We start from the raw sequence: 17,976 nt of genomic DNA on the forward strand, positions 1-17,976 counted from the left end.
ACTTCACAACTACTTATTGGCATGGCTTTCTTAAATCTAACAATAACAAAAACCTTAAGCTAACTGAAGATTGGTGTTTGGAATATGCTGCCACAGGAGGTGGTTATGGCCACTAACCTGGATAGCTTTAAAAAGGGCTTGGACAGATTTATGGAGGAGAAGTCAATCTATGGCTACCAATCTCGATCCTCCTTGATCTCAGATTGCAAATGCCTTAGCAGACCAGGGGCTCGGGAGCAGCAGCAGCAGAAGGCCATTGCTTTCACATCCTGCATGTGAGCTCCCAAAGGCACCTGGTGGGCCATTGCGAGTAGCAGAGAGCTGGACTAGATGGACTCTGGTCTGATCCAGCAGGCTATTTCTTATGTTCTTATGTTCTTCTTATGTTCTTAACCTAACTAACACTAACATTTTAAGCTGCAGGCACATCCTAATTTCAACTTAAAAGGGGCATTTATTACATCCTAAATGTCACAAACACAAGGGAAACCATATAGCATTGGCACAAACATACATATGTGTTCTCTGTGAACCTTATGGAGGCTTCTGGAGAACTATGGAACCTTATGGAGAACTACACAGATCTCCGCATCTGGGCATGGAGCCAGTGTAGCCAGGCAACCTGACTTCAGGAAAATATTTTGCTTCTTTTCCTGGCGTTAACACCAAGAGAAGTTGTGGGGGAATGGATGTGGGCCCATTCAGGTGCAGGAATCGACTATGGCTTTTGGGAGATTACAACAACACACCACACACAAGCCTTTATTGGCATATATTTTGGGAGATTAGTGAGATGATTCCACCCGATAGTCCCAAAGGGGACTCAAGATGGCACCAGTCCTCCCGAATGCTCAATATACACAGATCTCTTTGCAGTAATCTCTAATCCACCACTATTTCTCTTTTCCCCTCCCCAAACACAAGTCTGCAAACTGATCGTGGTTGTCTATAACTGTAGAGATGGCAGATACAGAAGGCAGAAAGATCAGGTGGTTTCCCCTTGGGGCTTCAACGGTCAACAGCCAGTTGATAAAGGGTGGAGATGAAAGCAGAGCGGGTCATATAACACCAGTTTTAGAAGAACGCCCAAGAGAAGAAGACAGAGATGGACCACTCCCCAAGTCTGAGCTTCTTGCTTCTGGCCTTCTTGGCTGCCCAGGGGGGCTCCGGGGGTGAGTAGCAGGTTCCTGGGCTGTGGGGATGGATCTGGTCATTGGGGAGAATCTAAACTGTGTCCAAGTTTGACTCTGCATTTAGGGTTGGTCGATACCCAAAAAATTCGGAAAAATTCGGATTTGGGTTGTTTTGGGGCATAAAATGATCTGTATGCCCGAATCCGACTCATAGCCGATTCGGATATGCCCGAAAATTCGGGTAAATCCGAAAAATTTGGGTCCGTTTTAATTTTTTTGTAATTTTTGGGTGTTTTACACGTTTTGGCCTACAGGGGGCGCATTTTTAAAGCTAGCGGCACCAAACTTTCAGGGTATCATCTGGAGACAGTCCTTATGATTCTCTCCAAGTTTGGTGAAGTTTGGTTCAGGGGGTGCAAAGTTATTGACCCCCCAAAAGGGTGCCCCTATCCCCCATTGTTTCCAATGGCAGCTAAGGAGATGGTAGCTACCTCTTTGAAAGTCCATAACTTTGGCCCCTATGAACCAAACTGCACCAAACTTGGGGGATGTCATCAGGACAGTCCCCAGATGATACCCTGAAATTTTGGTGCCGATATGTCTAAAAATGCACCCCCTGCAGGCACCCCCAGAAATTCCCCAAGATTCCGGTTGTCTCCAGTGACTAAGCTGCATTGCTGTCAATGTGGAATTCTCTGTTGGAGGGCTGTGGGGTGCACATGTCTGAATGTACAGCCACAAAACTTCCATGGTATCTTCAGAAGGATCTCTGGATGACACCATCCAGGTTTGGGGAACTTTGCTTCAGGGCAGGAGATGAGCCCTACCCTTTTTGGTTCCCATAGACTTAAACCCCCTGAAGCAAAGTTCCCCAAACCTGCATGGTGTCATCCAGAGATTCTCCTTACGATATCATGGAAGTTTTGTCACTGCACATCCAGACATGCGCACCCCACAGCCCTCCAACAGAAATTCCACATTGACAGCAATGCAGCTAAGTCACTGCAGAACAAAGAATCTTGGGGAAATTTCTAAGGGGGCCTGAAGGGGGCACATTTGTAGACATATCAGCATCATAATTTCAGGGTATCATCAGAAGACCGTCCTGATGACACTCACCAAGTTTGGTGAAGTTTGGTTCATGGGGGCCAAAGTTATGAACTCTCAAAGAGGTAGCCCCTATCTTCTATTAGCTCCCACTGGAAACAATGGGGGATGGGCCACCCCTTTGGGAGTCCATAACTTTGGCCCCCATGAACCAAACTGCACCAAGCTTGGGTGGTGTCATAAGAATAGTCTCCTGATGATACCCTGAAATTTTGGTGCTACTAGCTTAAAATTCTGGTTTTCGTGTTTCACCGTTCCTGCACATGAAGCCTGCTGGAGTGAGTGAGTGGTGAAACACACAAACCAGCATTTTTAAAGCTAGTGACACCACAATTTCAGGATATCATCAGGAGACTGTCCTGATGATATCCCCCAAGTTTGGTGCAGCTTTTGAGGGTCCATAACTTTGGCCCCTTAACCAAACTGCACTAGTCTTGGGAGGTATCATCAGGACAGTCTCCTGATGATATCCTGAAATTTTGGTGCCGATATGTCTAAAAATGCACCCCCTGCAGGTACCCTCAGAAATTTCAAGCAGATTTTTGGGCCACTGCAGTGCCATGGAGCATGGAGGAGGATTGTTGCATTCAAACATGTGTCTAAGGCCTTGGCGCTGTGATGTAATTGTGTTTTAGGGGTTAGTTACCGCAAAAATCATGTGGATCCATGCGATCCATGCTTTTAACCATGTTTTTGTGCCACTGCAGTTCCACGGAGCATGGGATCCATGATTGTTTTGTGCATACATATGTCTAAGGTCTTTTGCTATAAAGTGGTGGTGGTTTTGGGGTGACTTAGTGGCGAAATCCTGAGGATCCTTGAACATCTCTGTTTTTAGGTAGGTTTTTGCACCATTGGTGCGCCAGGGAGCATGTGGTGAGTGATTATTTTGGTCAGACATGTGGCTAAGGGCTGGAGCTGTGATGTGTTGGTGGTTTTGTGGTAACTTAGTGCAAAAATCCTGTGGATCCTTGAACATCCCTGTTATTTAGGTAGGTTTTTGCACCACTGGTGCGCCAGGGAGCATGTGGTGAGTGATTATTTTGGTCAGACATGTGGCTAAGGGCTGGAGCTGTGATGTGTTGGTGGTTTTGTGGTAACTTAGTGCAAAAAATCCTGTGGATCCTTGAACATCCCTGTTATTTAGGTAGGTTTTTGCACCACTGGTGTCCAGGGAGCATGTGCTGAGTGATTGTTTTGGTCAGACATGTGGCTAAGGGCTGGAGCTGTGATGTGTTGGTGGTTTTGTGGTAACTTAGTGCAAAATCCTGTGGATCCTTGAACATCCCTGTTATTTAGGTAGGTTTTTGCACCACTGGTGCGCCAGGGAGCATGTGCTGAGTGATTGTTTTGGTCAGACATGTGGCTAAGGGCTGGAGCTGTGATGTGTTGGTGGTTTTGTGGTAACTTAGTGCAAAAATCCTGTGGATCCTTGAACATCTCTGTTATTTAGGTAGGGTTTTGCACCACTGGTGCGCCAGGGAGCATGTGCTGAGTGATTGTTTTGGTCAGACATGTGGCTAAGGGCTGGAGCTGAGATGTGATGGTGGTTTTGTGGTAACTTAGTGCAAAAATCCTGTGGATCCTTGAACATCCCTGTTATTTAGGTAGGTTTTTGCACCACTGGTGCGCCAGGGAGCATGTGGTGAGTGATTATTTTGGTCAGACATGTGGCTAAGGGCTGGAGCTGTGATGTGTTGGTGGTTTTGTGGTAACTTAGTGCAAAAAAATCCTGTGGATCCTTGAACATCCCCTGTTATTTAGGTAGGTTTTTGCACCACTGGTGCTTTTCAGGGAGCATGTGCTGAGTGATTGTTTTGGTCAGACATGTGGGCTAAGGGCTGGAGCTGTGATGTGTTGGTGGTTTTGTGGTAACTTAGTGCAAAAAATCCTGTGGATCCTTGAACATCCCTGTTTTTAGGTAGGTTTTTGCACCACTGGTGCGCCAGGGAGCATGTGGTGAGTGATTATTTTGGTCAGACATGTGGCTAAGGGCTGAGCTGTGATGTGTTGGTGGTTTTGTGGTAACTTAGTGCAAAAAATCCTGTGGATCCTTGAACATCCCTGTTATTTAGGTAGGTTTTTGCACCACTGGTGCGCCAGGGAGCATGTGCTGAGTGATTGTTTTGGTCAGACATGTGGCTAAGGGCTGGAGCTGTGATGTGTTGGTGGTTTTGTGGTAACTTAGTGCAAAAATCCTGTGGATCCTTGAACATCCCTGTTATTTAGGTAGGTTTTTTGCACCACTGGTGCGCCAGGGAGCATGTGCTGAGTGATTGTTTTGGTCAGACATGTGGCTAAGGGCTGGAGCTGTGATGTGTTGGTGGTTTTGTGGTAACTTAGTGCAAAAATCCTGTGGATCCTTGAACATCCCTGTTATTTAGGTAGGTTTTTGCACCACTGGTGCGCCAGGGAGCATGTGCTGAGTGATTGTTTTGGTCAGACATGTGGCTAAGGGCTGGAGCTGTGATGTGTTGGTGGTTTTGTGGTAACTTAGTGCAAAAATCCTGTGGATCCTTGAACATCCCTGTTTTTTAGGTACGTTTTTGCGCCACTGGTGCGCCAGGGAGCATGTGCTGAGTGATTGTTTTGGTCAGACATGTGGCTTGAGCTTTAAGGCTTGTAAAAGTTTTTTAAAAACCCAATGCAAATCCTCCCCTTTTTCTCTCAGTTGATGTTGGAAAATGTAAACAAAACTCTTCCAAAGCCCCAGTGCACCAGCTGAGAGATAGGTGGATTTGCAGGGTTTTTTAAAAAAAAAAACTTTTACAATCCTTGTGAGTAGGCTGAGAGGGATGGATTGGCAAATCCCCCCCCCCCCTGCTGCTTCCATGAGGCTTGTAAATGTTTAAAAACTGGCAAATTAATTTTTTCTCTCAGCTGGTGCACGTGGGCTTTGGAAAAGTTTTGTTTACATTTCCCAAGCCCCGTGCAGCAGCGAGTTTGAGTCTTTCTTTTTCTTTTTCTGTTTTTTGCTGGACTGGGAGGAAGGAGGACGGGGAAGCCTCGTTTGTGTGTGTGTGTGTGTGTGTGTGTGTTATATTCGTGGCAGCAGCAGCAGGGGTGAGTCTTTTTAAAACTTTTTTTTACTGAACTGGGAGGAAGGAGGACGGGGAAGCCTCGGTTGTGTGTGTGTGTGTGTGTGTATGTTATATTCGTGGCAGCAGCAGCGGGGGTGAGTCTTTTTAAAACTTTTTTTACTGAACTGGGAGGAAGGAGGACGGGGAAGCCTCGGTTGTGTGTGTGTGTGTGTGTGTGTATGTTATATTCGTGGCAGCAGCAGCAGGGGTGAGTCTTTTTAAAACTTTTTTTTACTGAACTGGGAGGAAGGAGGACGGGGAAGCCTCGGTTGTGTGTGTGTGTGTTATACTCATGGGCAGTGCGGGTGAGTCTTTTTAAATCTTTTTTTTGCTGGACTGGGAGGAAGGAGGACGGGGAAGCCTCGTTTGTGTGTGTGTGTGTGTGTGTATGTTATATTCGTGGCAGCAGCAGCGGGGGTGAGTCTTTTTAAAACTTTTTTTACTGAACTGGGAGGAAGGAGGACGGGGAAGCCTCGGTTGTGTGTGTGTGTGTGTGTGTGTGTGTGTGTGTGTGTGTGTTCGTGGCAGCTGCAGCGGGGGTGAGTCTTTTTAAATCTTTTTTTTGCTGGACTGGGAGGGAGGGGGACGGAGAAGCCTGGTGCGTTGTTGAGTCTTTTTTTGGACTGGGAGGGAGAAGGGGAAGCCTGCAGTGCTTTTTATTTAGTGGGGCCAAAGCCCGAATATGCAGGGTGCCGATCCGAATTCCAGGCATTCGGATCGGCCCAGATTTGGACTTCAAACATTCGGGTTCCATGTGACCCGAATTTGTCCGAATTGGCCAGATTCGGACCGAATCTGAGATTCGGTTTACTCGAATCTCCAACCCTATCTGCATTTCCTCAATCTGAAGTGTTCATTGAACCTGGAGCCTGGCTTTGCAAATCGTTCTGAGGCAACCCCCAGTTTCGCCCAGTCAATTTCCACTAAAGCCAACCCTCTCGGGAGCAACGGCGGCGTAGTGGTTAAGAGCAGGTGCACTCTAATCTGGAGGAACTGGGTTTGATTCCCCGCTCTGCCGCTTGAGCCGGGGAGGCTCATCTGCGGAATTCAGATTAGCCTGTGCACTCCCCCCCCCCCACACCAGCTGGGTGACCTTGGGCGAGTCACAGTTCTTCGGAGCTCTCTCCACCCCACCCACCTCACAGGATGTTTGTTGTGAGGGGAGAAGGGAAAGGAGTTTGTCAGCCCCTTTGAGTCTCCTTACAGGAGAGAAAGGGGGAATATAAATCCAACTCTTCTTCTTCTTCTTAGTTAATGGTTCCCTGGCTCTGGTTCAGTATAACTTATAAACTGCATATGCTAAGCTAGGCTGCAGGCCGGCGTCTCAGGTTACCGCAAGTTGTCTTGCCTGGTGGGAGGCAGTCAGTCAAGCAACCGAGAGCTCCAAGTCAGAAACGGTGTCAACAAACCAGGAAACCAAGGCTGATTCCGCATGGGCCAAAAACAGCAGTGTGAAAACGGTGTGAAAATGGTGTAAAAGGGTTTATACTGTTTTCACACCATTTTCACACTTCTGTTTTTGGCCCATGCAGAATCAGCCCAAGTCAAGTTACCAGAATAAAAACCCAAGAGTCTTTCCTACAAGATCAGAGCCCAAGGGGCATGTCCAGCCTTTTTGAGTCTCCTTACAGGAGAGAAAGGGGGAATATAAATCCAACTCTCCTCCTCCTCCTCCTCCTCCTCCTCCTCCTCCTCCTCCTCCTCCTCCTCCTCCTCTCTGTTCCCTTTTCCCATGCAGAGCAGAAACCATGAAAAGTGCATGAAAGCAAATGCAACCCCCACCCCACTCACCCCCCGCAAGGTCAGGTGGTGACAAGAAGCCATCTGGCAGAAAGGAGAGATCCTGAGATGCCGGCTGTTACCCTGTTTCCCCGAATATAAGACATCCCCTGAAAATAAGACATAGTAGAGGCTTTGCCGAAGTGCAAAATATAAGGCATCCCCCAAAAGTAAGACGTAGCAAAGTTTTTGTTTGGAAGCATGCCCGACGAACAGAACACAGAAAAACAAGACATCCCCTGAAAATAAGACATAGCGCATCTTCCTGCAAGATGTAATGTGCTGCCATCAGCTCTGCTGGAGGGAAAATTTAAGAATATGGGACGTTCTAAAAGAGTTTGTTCATGTGATATGACTACGCTTGAAACACTTGACCATTCTCTGTTTGTATGCCCTAAATACAATAAGATACGCATGAAATACACGAATTCCATTTTCTTGCAATGTTCTCAGTGGCAGGAGTGTTCTAAGATACCCAATCTCCTGAACAGCTCTGATGTGCTCTTCTGTGAAACGGTTGCAAATTTTATACTGGAAGTTAGTAGTTTTCACTGCACTTCTTAACCTTGTTTTGTTTTAAAAATTTGTCCTGTTTTATATGCCAATAAAGGCTTGTGTTGTGGGACATAGCACATCTTTGGGAGCAAAAATTAATATAAGGCACTGTCTTATATTCGGGGAAACACGGTATCGACGTTCCAAGCAGGGCAGAAGAAAAAGCAACTAGCAAACAGCCAGGAAGAAGAAGAAGAGTTTGGATTTATATCCCCCCTTTCTCTCCTGCAGGAGACTCAAAGGGGCTTACAATCTCCTTGCCCTTCCCCCCTCACAACAAACACCCTGTGAGGTAGGTGGGGCTGAGAGAGCTCCGAGAAGCTGTGACTAGCCCAAGGTCACCCAGCTGGCGTGTGTGGGAGTGCACAGGCTAATCTGAATTCCCCAGATAAGCCTCCACAGCTCAGGCGGCAGAGCTGGGAATCAAACCCGGTTCCTCCAGATTAGCTACACGAGCTCTTAACCTCCTACGCCACTGCTGCTCCAAGACTGAAAGCAAAGGAAGACTGCAAGCAAAGGAAGCCCCAAGACTGAAAGCAAAGGATACCTAGCCAGGAGGCCCCAACCCAAGACGTGTCTCCAAGCATCCTGACACCCACTCATCCGCTTTTGTGTATTTCAGGCGCCCTACGCAGCCAGATTGTCGGGGGGCACGAAGCCCCGCCACACTCTCGACCTTACGCGGCAGCTCTGAAAGTAAATGGCCGCTTTGGCTGCGGGGGCTTCTTGGTGGCCCCTCAGTGGGTGATGAGTGCAGCCCACTGCAACGGGTAAGTCATCTTGGGGGGTCCAGAAGGTCCGTCAGGTGGTAGTCAGTGGGGGGGGGCATAGGAGGGGCCCTTGAGGTGAAGGTTCTGCATTGCAATGTACTTAGCAGCTGTGCCCCGCCCTCTCCACACAAATCCCCTAAAATGATTGGGAAATGTTTTGAACCGCCTCCCCCTTTGCCACGACGTGCGTCCGATGTGTGTCCGCACTCACCTCCTCAAAAGGATTCATGTCGGCCATCCTGTGATTTTGTAGGACATGTAAATGTGGGGAGGTGATTCTAGCACAGCGATGGCGAACCTTTTCAAGACCGGGTGCCCAAATTGCCACCACTGATTTATCGCAAAGTGCCAACACGTCAATTTTACCTGGATACTGAGGTTTTCATTTAGAAAATACACAGTTGGCTCCAAGGAGTGAATTACTCAGGAGTAAGCTTTGTGGTAGTCGATGGCTTTACCTTGAAGCAACCGTGCAACTCTTCCAACGGGTGAGTCACGACCCTGGGAGGGTTTACTCAGAAGCAAGCCCCATTGCCAGCAACCGAGCTTTCTCCCAGGTAAAGGATCACGCTTTAGTTCTTCGCATGAAAATCAGTGGGGTTTAATAGCGCTTAACAGGGTTACCTACACTACTTCCCCAAAACTAGGTCTTAGGTTTAATGCTAATAATCGAGCCCAGCGGCCCAGGCCAGCCTAGATGTGTGTGTGTGTGGAGGGAGACTCTGTTTGCGCGTGCCCGCAGAGAGGGCTCTGAGTGCCACCTCTGGCACCCGTGCCATAGGTTCGCCATCACTGTTCTAGCAAGACATACTTAGCAAAGTAGAATAGAAGAGGCCGATTCTCAGTTGCTTTTTATATATAAGCTTACTAGCTACAAGAGAGGGTTACATGGAGATAAAAGAAGAAATCCTGTTACTTGTCTACATTGCTATGCATTTGGTTACACCTTGCAACCTATCTGCTGTCACCCATGCGATTGTACTCCTCAAACAAAGAAACCAAGCTAACTTTATAACTTCTGATGTACGTGCTCGCTAACATGCAAGCAACGGCTATCTGACAGACTAATAGCTAATCAATAGATCAGGTCATAACCAGTGACTTCAGCTGTTTACAAACTGTTTACAAACAAACAGTTAACCCTTTTGTGTCTGAGTTGTGAAGAGACTTGCAAAATCAGAACATATTTCCCCCCCCCCCTTTTAAAAACATTAATTGATGAATTCTCCAAACCTTGCAATTCTCCAAACCTTGTATAATCCATGTCCGGAAGATTGACTCCACCGCCCAAATAAAGAAGCTGACAGAAGCTTTAAAAAGAGAGATAAGGGCTCAGAAAGTGGTGCGGAGGAGGTTCGGGGAACGCAGAGCGGCGTGGAAAACATCTTAAAATGATCCCACAGCAGTGAAGTCATTTTGAAAACGTTTCAGCTGCAAGAATCGTTCTTAGAGGGGATTCACTGAAAACATTTTGAGGCAGGAAAGAAAACGTTTTCAGAATCAAAGGGTGGTGGGGGGGGGGGAAACAATGTGGAACTCCGTGGAGGAAACGTTTTAATCCTGCCTCAAAACGGTTTGAAAAGGTTTGTGCGGAAAGGGACATCGCTGGTACGTTTGATCCGAATCAGGTTTTTTTTTGTCTTTGCCTTCTTTTTATTTTCCCAAGAGATATCCTCGTCATTTTGGGAGCCCACGATTTGGATGCAGTAGAAGAAACCCAGCAAGTGTTCGGCGTTGAAAGCTACCATGTGCATCCAGACTACAAGCTACCTGTTGATACGCCATACAATGATATCCTTCTCCTAAAGGTCAGGGGGAAAGCAATCAGCTAGCCCAGACGCACTCTCACACATGCACACAGCATTCTGATGTGTCACGTATTCTGCGTTCCTTAGCTGCCGGGAGCGCCGGGGGTCCTTTGCAGGGTCAGCCCAGGTCTCTTACAAGGAAAGAAATTACATCTTTTAATAATACTGGTTAGTTTGCAAAAACTCAGGTTGGTGAGCAGAGTGTTAAGATAAATTAATTTTATTTGTCATAAGCAGGGCAGGGGGGAGTCAACTTTGTCAGTTTCAACTGCGAAACTTTGTCAGTTTCAACTGGGAAACCCAAGATGGTAGTGTAGGCACATGGCAGGCTGGATAATCTCAGGGGATTCATGAAGCAGTTTACAAACTCTAGAACAGATCCAACATCTTTTCTCTTCTGTTCTCAACTCCGGTTACTACTTGGGGCACCACAAAGGAACTGAGAACTTGCCAGCAGAAGTTGCTGGCTTTAATTGATGCCTTAAGAAGAGTTTGGATTTATATCCCCCCTTTCTCTCCTGTAGGAGACTCAAAGGGGCTTACAATCTCCTTGCCCTTCCCCCCTCACAACAAACACTCTGTGAGGTGGGTGGGGCTGAGAGAGCTCCGAGAAGCTGTGACTAGCCCAAGGTCACCCAGCTGGCGTGTGTGGGAGTGTACAGGCTAATCTGAATTCCCCAGATAAGTCTCCACAGCTCAGGCGGCAGAGCGGGGAATCGAACCCGGTTCCTCCAGATTAGATACATGAGCTCTTAACCTCCTACGCCACTGCTGCTCTTTAAGGACTGATACTGAGAAGAGGTTGCTCGCTGTGCCCCTGATTGAGTTGCTTTCCTGAAACTTCTGTCTTCCAACCAACTTCTATTTCTCCTGCTCCTCAGCTTCAGGCGTGGTTCAGTGTTCCAGTATTCCCATTAGAGAATCACAACAAACATCCCTGTTCTTAGGTCAAGTGTTGCTTCCCTGCATGTCATGTAGGGTCTCCAGTTATGGGATGGTCGCCAGTTATGGGATGGCAAATTCCTGGAGAATTGGGGGATGGAGCCTGGACAGGGACCTGCATGGGACATAATGCCATAGAGTCAACACACACACACACACACACACACACCTCAAAGCCGCCATTTTCTTCTCTGAATTCTAAATATCAGTTATAATTCTGTGAGATCTCTCATGTCTCAACTCTCATGTCTCAACTATTTCCCTTCCTCAGCTCGTGTATCTAATCTGGAGGAGCAGCAGTGGCGTATGAGGTTAAGAGCTTGTGTATCTAATCTGGAGGAACCGGGTTTGATTCCCAGCTCTGCCACTTGAGCTGTGGAGGCTTATCTGGGGAATTCAGATTAGCCTGTACACTCCCACACACTCCAGCTGGGTGACCTTGGGCTAGTCACAGCTTCTCGGAGCTCTCTCAGCCCCACCTACCTCACAGGGTGTTTGTTGTGAGGGGGGAAGGGCAAGGAGATTGTAAGCCCCTTTGAGTCTCCTGCAGGAGAGAAAGGGGGGATATAAATCCAAACTCCTCCTCCTCCTCCTCCTCCTCCTTCTTCTCCTCCTCCTCCTCTTCTTCTTCTTCTTCTTCTTCTTCTTCTTCTTCTTCTTCTTCTTCTTCTTCTTCTTCTTCTTCTTCTTCTTCTTCTTCTTCTTCTTCTTCTTCTTCTTCTTCTTCTTCTTCTTCTTCTTCTTCTTCTTCTTCTTCACAAAACTCGCTCTACCAGTGGCTCATACAGCCAGCAGGCGACTGAGGTAATTTTCACCACAAAAATTATCCCTTCTGTTTCCCTTCTGACAGCTGGATCGCGAAGCCAAGCTCAACAAGTATGTCCAAGTCATTCCTTTACCCCAGACTGAGAACTATCTCCCCAAAGACACCGAGTGTGTCGTCGCAGGCTGGGGACGCATCGATGCCACGCGTGACGTCTCATCAAAGCTTTTTGTGACCAACGTCACGCTCCCTGACCGTAGGAAGTGCCTGCAGTTCTTCCCAGAACTCACCGACGGGATGGTTTGTGCAGGAGTTCGCTCCAAACTCTGCGACGTCAGCAATGTGAGTGGGCGCCATTTTGTTTCTTAGTGGCATAGGAGGTTAAGAGCTCGTGTATCTAATCTGGAGGAACCGGGTTTGATTCCCAGCTCTGCCGCCTGAGCTGTGGAGGCTTATCTGGGAATTCAGATTAGCCTGTACGCTCCCACACACGCCAGCTGGGTGACCTTGGGCTAGTCACAGCTTCTCAGAGCTCTCTCAGCCCCACCTACCTCACAAGGTGTTTGTTGTGAGGGGGGAAGGGCAAGGAGATTGTCAGCCCCTTTGAGTCTCCTACAGGAGAGAAAGGGGGGATATAAATCCAAACTCTTCTTCTTCTCTTCTTCTAATAAGCTTGCCGAGTCACCGAGAGGTTTCAAGATGTGGCTGGTTAATTAAGGCCGATTTTTCACTGTGAAATTGCTCCTTCGTTGCCACAGGGAATGGCCCGGTGCCCTCGGGAGTTCTTCGCTGTGTCCGGCGCTGCTGCCTGGCTGCCACCTTTTTGCCCCAGAGCCACCTCTTGGTCTTGGCTTTGCTCTGTGAATTTCCTGAACCACAAAGGTTGAGGTTCTTTTGAAATGCCCCTTTGCTGCTCTGGAGGCTTCTGCTGCCGTGCAAAACTCCTCCGTAGCAGAACCGGGCCATTTTTCCCCACCTTGCCACTCTGGTCCACCGCACCTAATGGACAGGCGCTGAGAATCGGCACCCTCCCACTTCCTTGCGGTGAAAAGAAAAACGGAGGGAGAAACGTATTGTCGAAGGCTTTCACGGCCGGAATCACTGGGGTGCTGTGTGGTTTCCGGGCTGTATGGCCGTGTTCTAGCAGCATTCTCTCCTGACGTTTCACCTGCATCTGTGGCTGGCATCTTCAGAGGATCTGATAGTAGGAATGGAAAGCAAGTGGAGTATATATACTGTGAGGTCAAAAGGTGAGGCCCTCTGAATAGAGTAGCCTGGCATGTGAGTCACAGAGAAGTCTTGTTGTCTTACAGCAATGGAGACAGCATGTCGTTTCGGCCAGTGAGAGAAGCAGGGAGCAACTCTGCCGTACTGTTTCCCACCCAGCCCTTTTATTGACAGTTACAGGTGGAAAATCAAACAGGGCATGCAGGTGGGGGGGAACGCAATACAATGAAGAGAGCAAAGAGCACGGGGGTTAGAGTAGAGAATTCAGTATTTGCACGTACACATATTGGGGCCAGAGAGTCTGCAATGTCAGCAGTTTTCTCCGAAACCATATTTGGGAAGGAAAGGTCAGTTGCACGTGAGAGGCCTTTTTCCAAGCAGTCTATTGCTGTACTCAGGCACCCCCCCCCCCGGATGTTGGGGGGCCCTTTTCCAAGCAGAATAGCTGCCTTACTCGGGAGTCTCCCAGGCGCTGTGCCCCCCAACAAAGTCTGTAGCATGGGAGTGACAATGAAGTTAGCAAGGTCAATAGGTGAATGGATCTGAATAGAAGCATCCTGGTCTTTGTTCCCTTTGAGTGCTATAGACTATAGTTGTCCTGTGTTTGTGTGGAACTATAGTCTATAGCACTCAAAGCGAACAAAGACCAGGATACTTCTATTCAGATCCATTCACCTATTGACCTTGCTAGCTTCATTGTCACTCCCATGCTACAGACTTCTCTGTGACTCACATGCCAGGCTACTCTATTCAGAGGGCCTCACCTTTTCACCTCAAAGTATATATACTTCACTTGCTTTCCATTCCTACCATCAGATCCTGTGAAGATGCCAGCCACAGATGCAGGCGAAACGGCAGGAGAGAATGCTGCTAGAACACGGCCATACAGCCTGGAAACCACACAGCACCCCGGAGGGAGAAACCTTGGTTTTTAGAAAGGAGGGAGAAACTTTGGGCAGGAAAGCGGCATGTGCAGGTGCCACGAATGGGAATTTAGATTTTAGACGGAGGGGGGTGGAGGACCGTAATGCTGTTGCACACGGAAGGATTTTAGACGGGAGGGGCGATGGCACCGATCATCAGTGCCTCTTTTGTGTTTAGAGTCATTCAAAACTAAAATAGTGAAAGCGAGTGGGGAGAACGGGGGAGATTCAGCCGATCAGAAAGTGAGAAACGGAGGTTGTCTGCGCACCCACGGAAGCAGAGGTGGGATCCAGCAGGTTCTCACAGGTTCTAATTATTTGCGTGTGCCGAGAGGGGGTTTCTAATTGGTGATTTTGCCACGTGATTTTTGCCTTAGTTACGCCCCTCCTCTCAGCAGTAGCGCGCAGAACTTGAAGCAGTCTAGCAGGAGGTGCACCGGCGTGCGTGGCAGCCTGCGCCTGCGTGCATTCGTTTCCCGCCCAAGGACCGGCGCAGTGGCTGCGTCCTTGCCACAGCCCCACCCAGGAATACCCTGCCCTGGAATGCCCGCCCACGCCCCCGTCGTGCCCTGCTCAGCCCCATTGGCACTACGCCACAGTTTGAATCCCACCACCATGGGAACCTGTTACTAAAATTTTTGGATCCCACCACTGCATGGAAGACATTGCAGATGAGCTCCCAATGCAAATGGAGGAGCACCGGGGTGAGGAAGAAATATTTGGGTCATAATGTGCCTGTCCTGCCTCAAATCCTACAGAGAACCGGGGAGCAGTGAAGAGTCAACAGTGGGGCCAAAAGCGCTGTGGGAGGCACGCTCCCCAGATCTACCACGGGGCATTTTGAACGTGAAAAATCAGCCCAAGTCGACCTTTTGGCCTCACTTCAACCTCCCTTGACATTAAAGTGGGGCAGAGACAAGGGTCGTTTCCCCACTTACCTCGACCCAAGGTTGCTGCGCGCTACTCCCAGCGCGCGTCATTTCTGGCGCACTCCCGGGCTTCCCCAAAAGGTGCTGTTTTGAGGAGCGCCAGGAATGACGCGTGCTGAGGGGGCGCGACAGCGGCAGCGTCGGGACAGCTGCGTTGTCGCCGCCCCTGTAGTGGGGAGTGCCAGGGGACCCCGTGCTACTTGGGGAGAGTAGCGCGCAGCAGCAGGTAAGTGGGGAAACGACCAAGGTTTATAGGATTCTGTTGCACAAACTGACAAAATGGAGTTGTGACTTCCCATTTGGAAAATGGGCTATTCTTGTGTGCCCCGCCCTGCCCCCACAAGTGCCTTATCATACACTGAATAAGTCATAACCCCATAAGTCATACTCTTATGGCATTTTTACATGACTTTTTATTTATCATACTGTGTGTGAGGAGATTGTGAAGGCCTATGGCCGATACAATAAACTTTGTCAACTCTATCCTTCCATGACTTTTTAAAGCGACTCAATAGGGAAACAAGGACCATCATTAAGTTGTCCTGGGCCCCATGGAGGAGGGGCAAGGTAAAAATGCACTAGGGCAGTGGTGGCGAACCTATGGCACGGGTGCCAGAGGTGGCACTCAAGAGCCCTCTCTGTGGGCACGCGCAAACAGAATGCCCCCCCACACACATCTCGGCTGGCCTGGGCCACTGGGCTTGATGATTAGCATTATTAATAGCATTATCTAATTGATTATTAGCATTATTAGCATTAAACCCAAGACCTAGTTTTGGGGAATCAGTGTAGGTAACCCTGTTAAGTACTGTTAAACCCCACTGATTTTCATGTGAAGAACTAAAGCGCGATCCTTTACCTGGGAGTAAGCTCGGTTGCTGGCAATGGGGCTTGCTTCTGAGTAAACCCTCCTAGGGTTGTGATTCACCCGTTGGAAGAGTTGCATGGTTGCTTCAAAGCAAAGCCACCGACTACCACCAAGCTTACTCCTGAGTAACGCACGCCTCGGAGGCAACCGTTTTTTCTAAACCAAAACCTCAGTATTCAGGTTAAATTGCCGTGTTGGCACTTTGCGATAAATAAGTGGGTTTTGGGTTGCAGTTTGGGCACTCGGCCTCGAAAAGGTTCGCCAACCCTGCACTAGGGAGAGTGGTCCTGCTAATTGGAGTAACTGACTCATGCAGAGAAGCAACAGCCATCTGGTTCAAGGGAACCATTTCTCTGCATGGGGTGTGACCAAATGCATCAATCACTCCCAATTTTGATAATGTACCAGAATTGCCAGCTTGTGTATCTGATGAGATTGGGGTCGTACTGGAACTTGAAATCATGCAGAGCTGCAACAGAAAGCCTCCTCTCTGGGGAGATCTTTTGGGGGTTGCAAGAACCACAGATTACATATTCTGACTTTTGTGTCACACAGACAGCATAGCTAAATTTTGGAGCTGCAGCCTGTGTACTTTCTTCTCATGTCAAACTAATGTGTTTTTGTTTGCTTCAATTTTTTAATGTCCTTAGGGGGATTCCGGAAGTGCTCTGGTGTGCAACGGAGCAGCCCACGGGATAGTCTCCTACGGCTACCAGGTGCCCCCGTCCATTTACACCCGTGTGGCTAATTACCTTCCTTGGATCAGAAAGGTCATGGAACAAGGCCCGGAAATGCAAAAACCACCAGCCTTCTGAGCCACCTTGAAATCAATCACACCTTTTGCTGAGCTGCTTTGTGTCTCCGTTGGAGTGAGTTATGTGAGCCTGATTCAGCAAGACTGGCATGATATCTGAACAAGAGACATGGCCAGTTCTTATTCTGAGTTGGGGGGCTGTTGATGTCCCGATGCTATCCAATCAGTGCCTTCCACTACTGGCTTTTGTTACCAGCTTTCAGAACACCCTTCCCTTTTCCTCTGGACCAGTTCTTTAAGCATCCCTTTAATCAGTGATGTGTAACGAACTAGTAAAGCCCAGGCAAAAGCAACCGTTATGAGTTCTTTATTGAGCTGGCCTTCTTAGTCGGAAACAAGCGATGCGAGAACTGAAACCCAGATCTTGATCAACAGCTTTTACAGGGTAACAGACAGGCTCCCGCCCAAAGAGTATAAACAAGGCACAGGGTTTCACACAGACAAGCAAGCAAGTGAAAGATAACCAAAACAGCGAAATTCCCCTTCCCAGGCGTTAAGCCAAAAACCTCTGGCGGGAACCTTTTCAAGGTCGGACAACACACATACACACCACATGATGCCCACCAGAGTGCAAAACTACCCAGGTTGCACCAAATATAAAGAATAGTGGGTGGGTGGGCGGGGGGGTTATTAGATGTCATTTTCTCTCCTCACTTTTGTGCAGGCATGCTAAGCGCTTCTGTGGCTCGACCAAACTGTCTTTGCATCCCTTTTGTTGTACGATTCTTTCAATAAACCATCCCTGCATCTTCATTATCTGCATCTTCATTATCTTATTATTAAATTGATCACTTCCTAAAGTTTAACCGCAGGCCATTCAGGTAGCTCAGCTGAAGCTGGGGCTGGGGCAAGAACAGGATTCATAATAGTACCCACATTGAAAAGGTTGGAAAAATATCTGTGCCAGTGAGCCAGAGAGATATGTGAGGCATGCGTGCCATAGGTTGAGGTACTTCTATTTACTAACTGCCAGAATTGTTGGATGTTATTAGTTATAGTGGCCTGGTATAATTGATTCCATTGATATTCAATGTAGTTCATGTGTTTCAGTTGAACTACAAATTGGAACTTTCTTTTTAATTGAGTGATGTTGCTGAGTAGCTCCTCACCCCCCGTGCTGCGGTATCTTCTCTAAAGTGTACGAATTATATTATTATGTTTGATGCAATAATGGTCAATCATGACCATTATTGCATCTTATTATTAGCCTGATCCTATTAGCCTGCCATTTTTCATCAAGACGTTCAATTTCTTAGGGTTTTATTGTTTAGGATTAGC

The 17,976-nt window shown here is 48.1% G+C and overlaps 1 protein-coding gene across 1 annotated transcript; it reads left to right on the forward strand.

The window, feature by feature from the left end:
- The first annotated feature begins 1,019 nt into the window (after window positions 1-1,019).
- LOC125433136 (mast cell protease 2-like) lies at window positions 1,020-17,080 on the forward strand. The gene is made up of 5 exons (XM_048497534.1): window positions 1,020-1,172; window positions 8,277-8,424; window positions 10,091-10,232; window positions 12,025-12,279; window positions 16,535-17,080. The coding sequence occupies exons 1-5, from the start codon at window positions 1,106-1,108 to the stop codon at window positions 16,697-16,699; spliced, it is 777 nt and encodes a 258-aa protein (XP_048353491.1). The 5' UTR covers window positions 1,020-1,105; the 3' UTR covers window positions 16,700-17,080.
- The last annotated feature ends 896 nt before the right edge of the window (window positions 17,081-17,976 follow it).

The sequence above is a fragment of the Sphaerodactylus townsendi genome, linkage group LG05 (genome assembly GCF_021028975.2).
Source record: "Sphaerodactylus townsendi isolate TG3544 linkage group LG05, MPM_Stown_v2.3, whole genome shotgun sequence".
Classification (NCBI taxonomy): domain Eukaryota; kingdom Metazoa; phylum Chordata; class Lepidosauria; order Squamata; family Sphaerodactylidae; genus Sphaerodactylus; species Sphaerodactylus townsendi.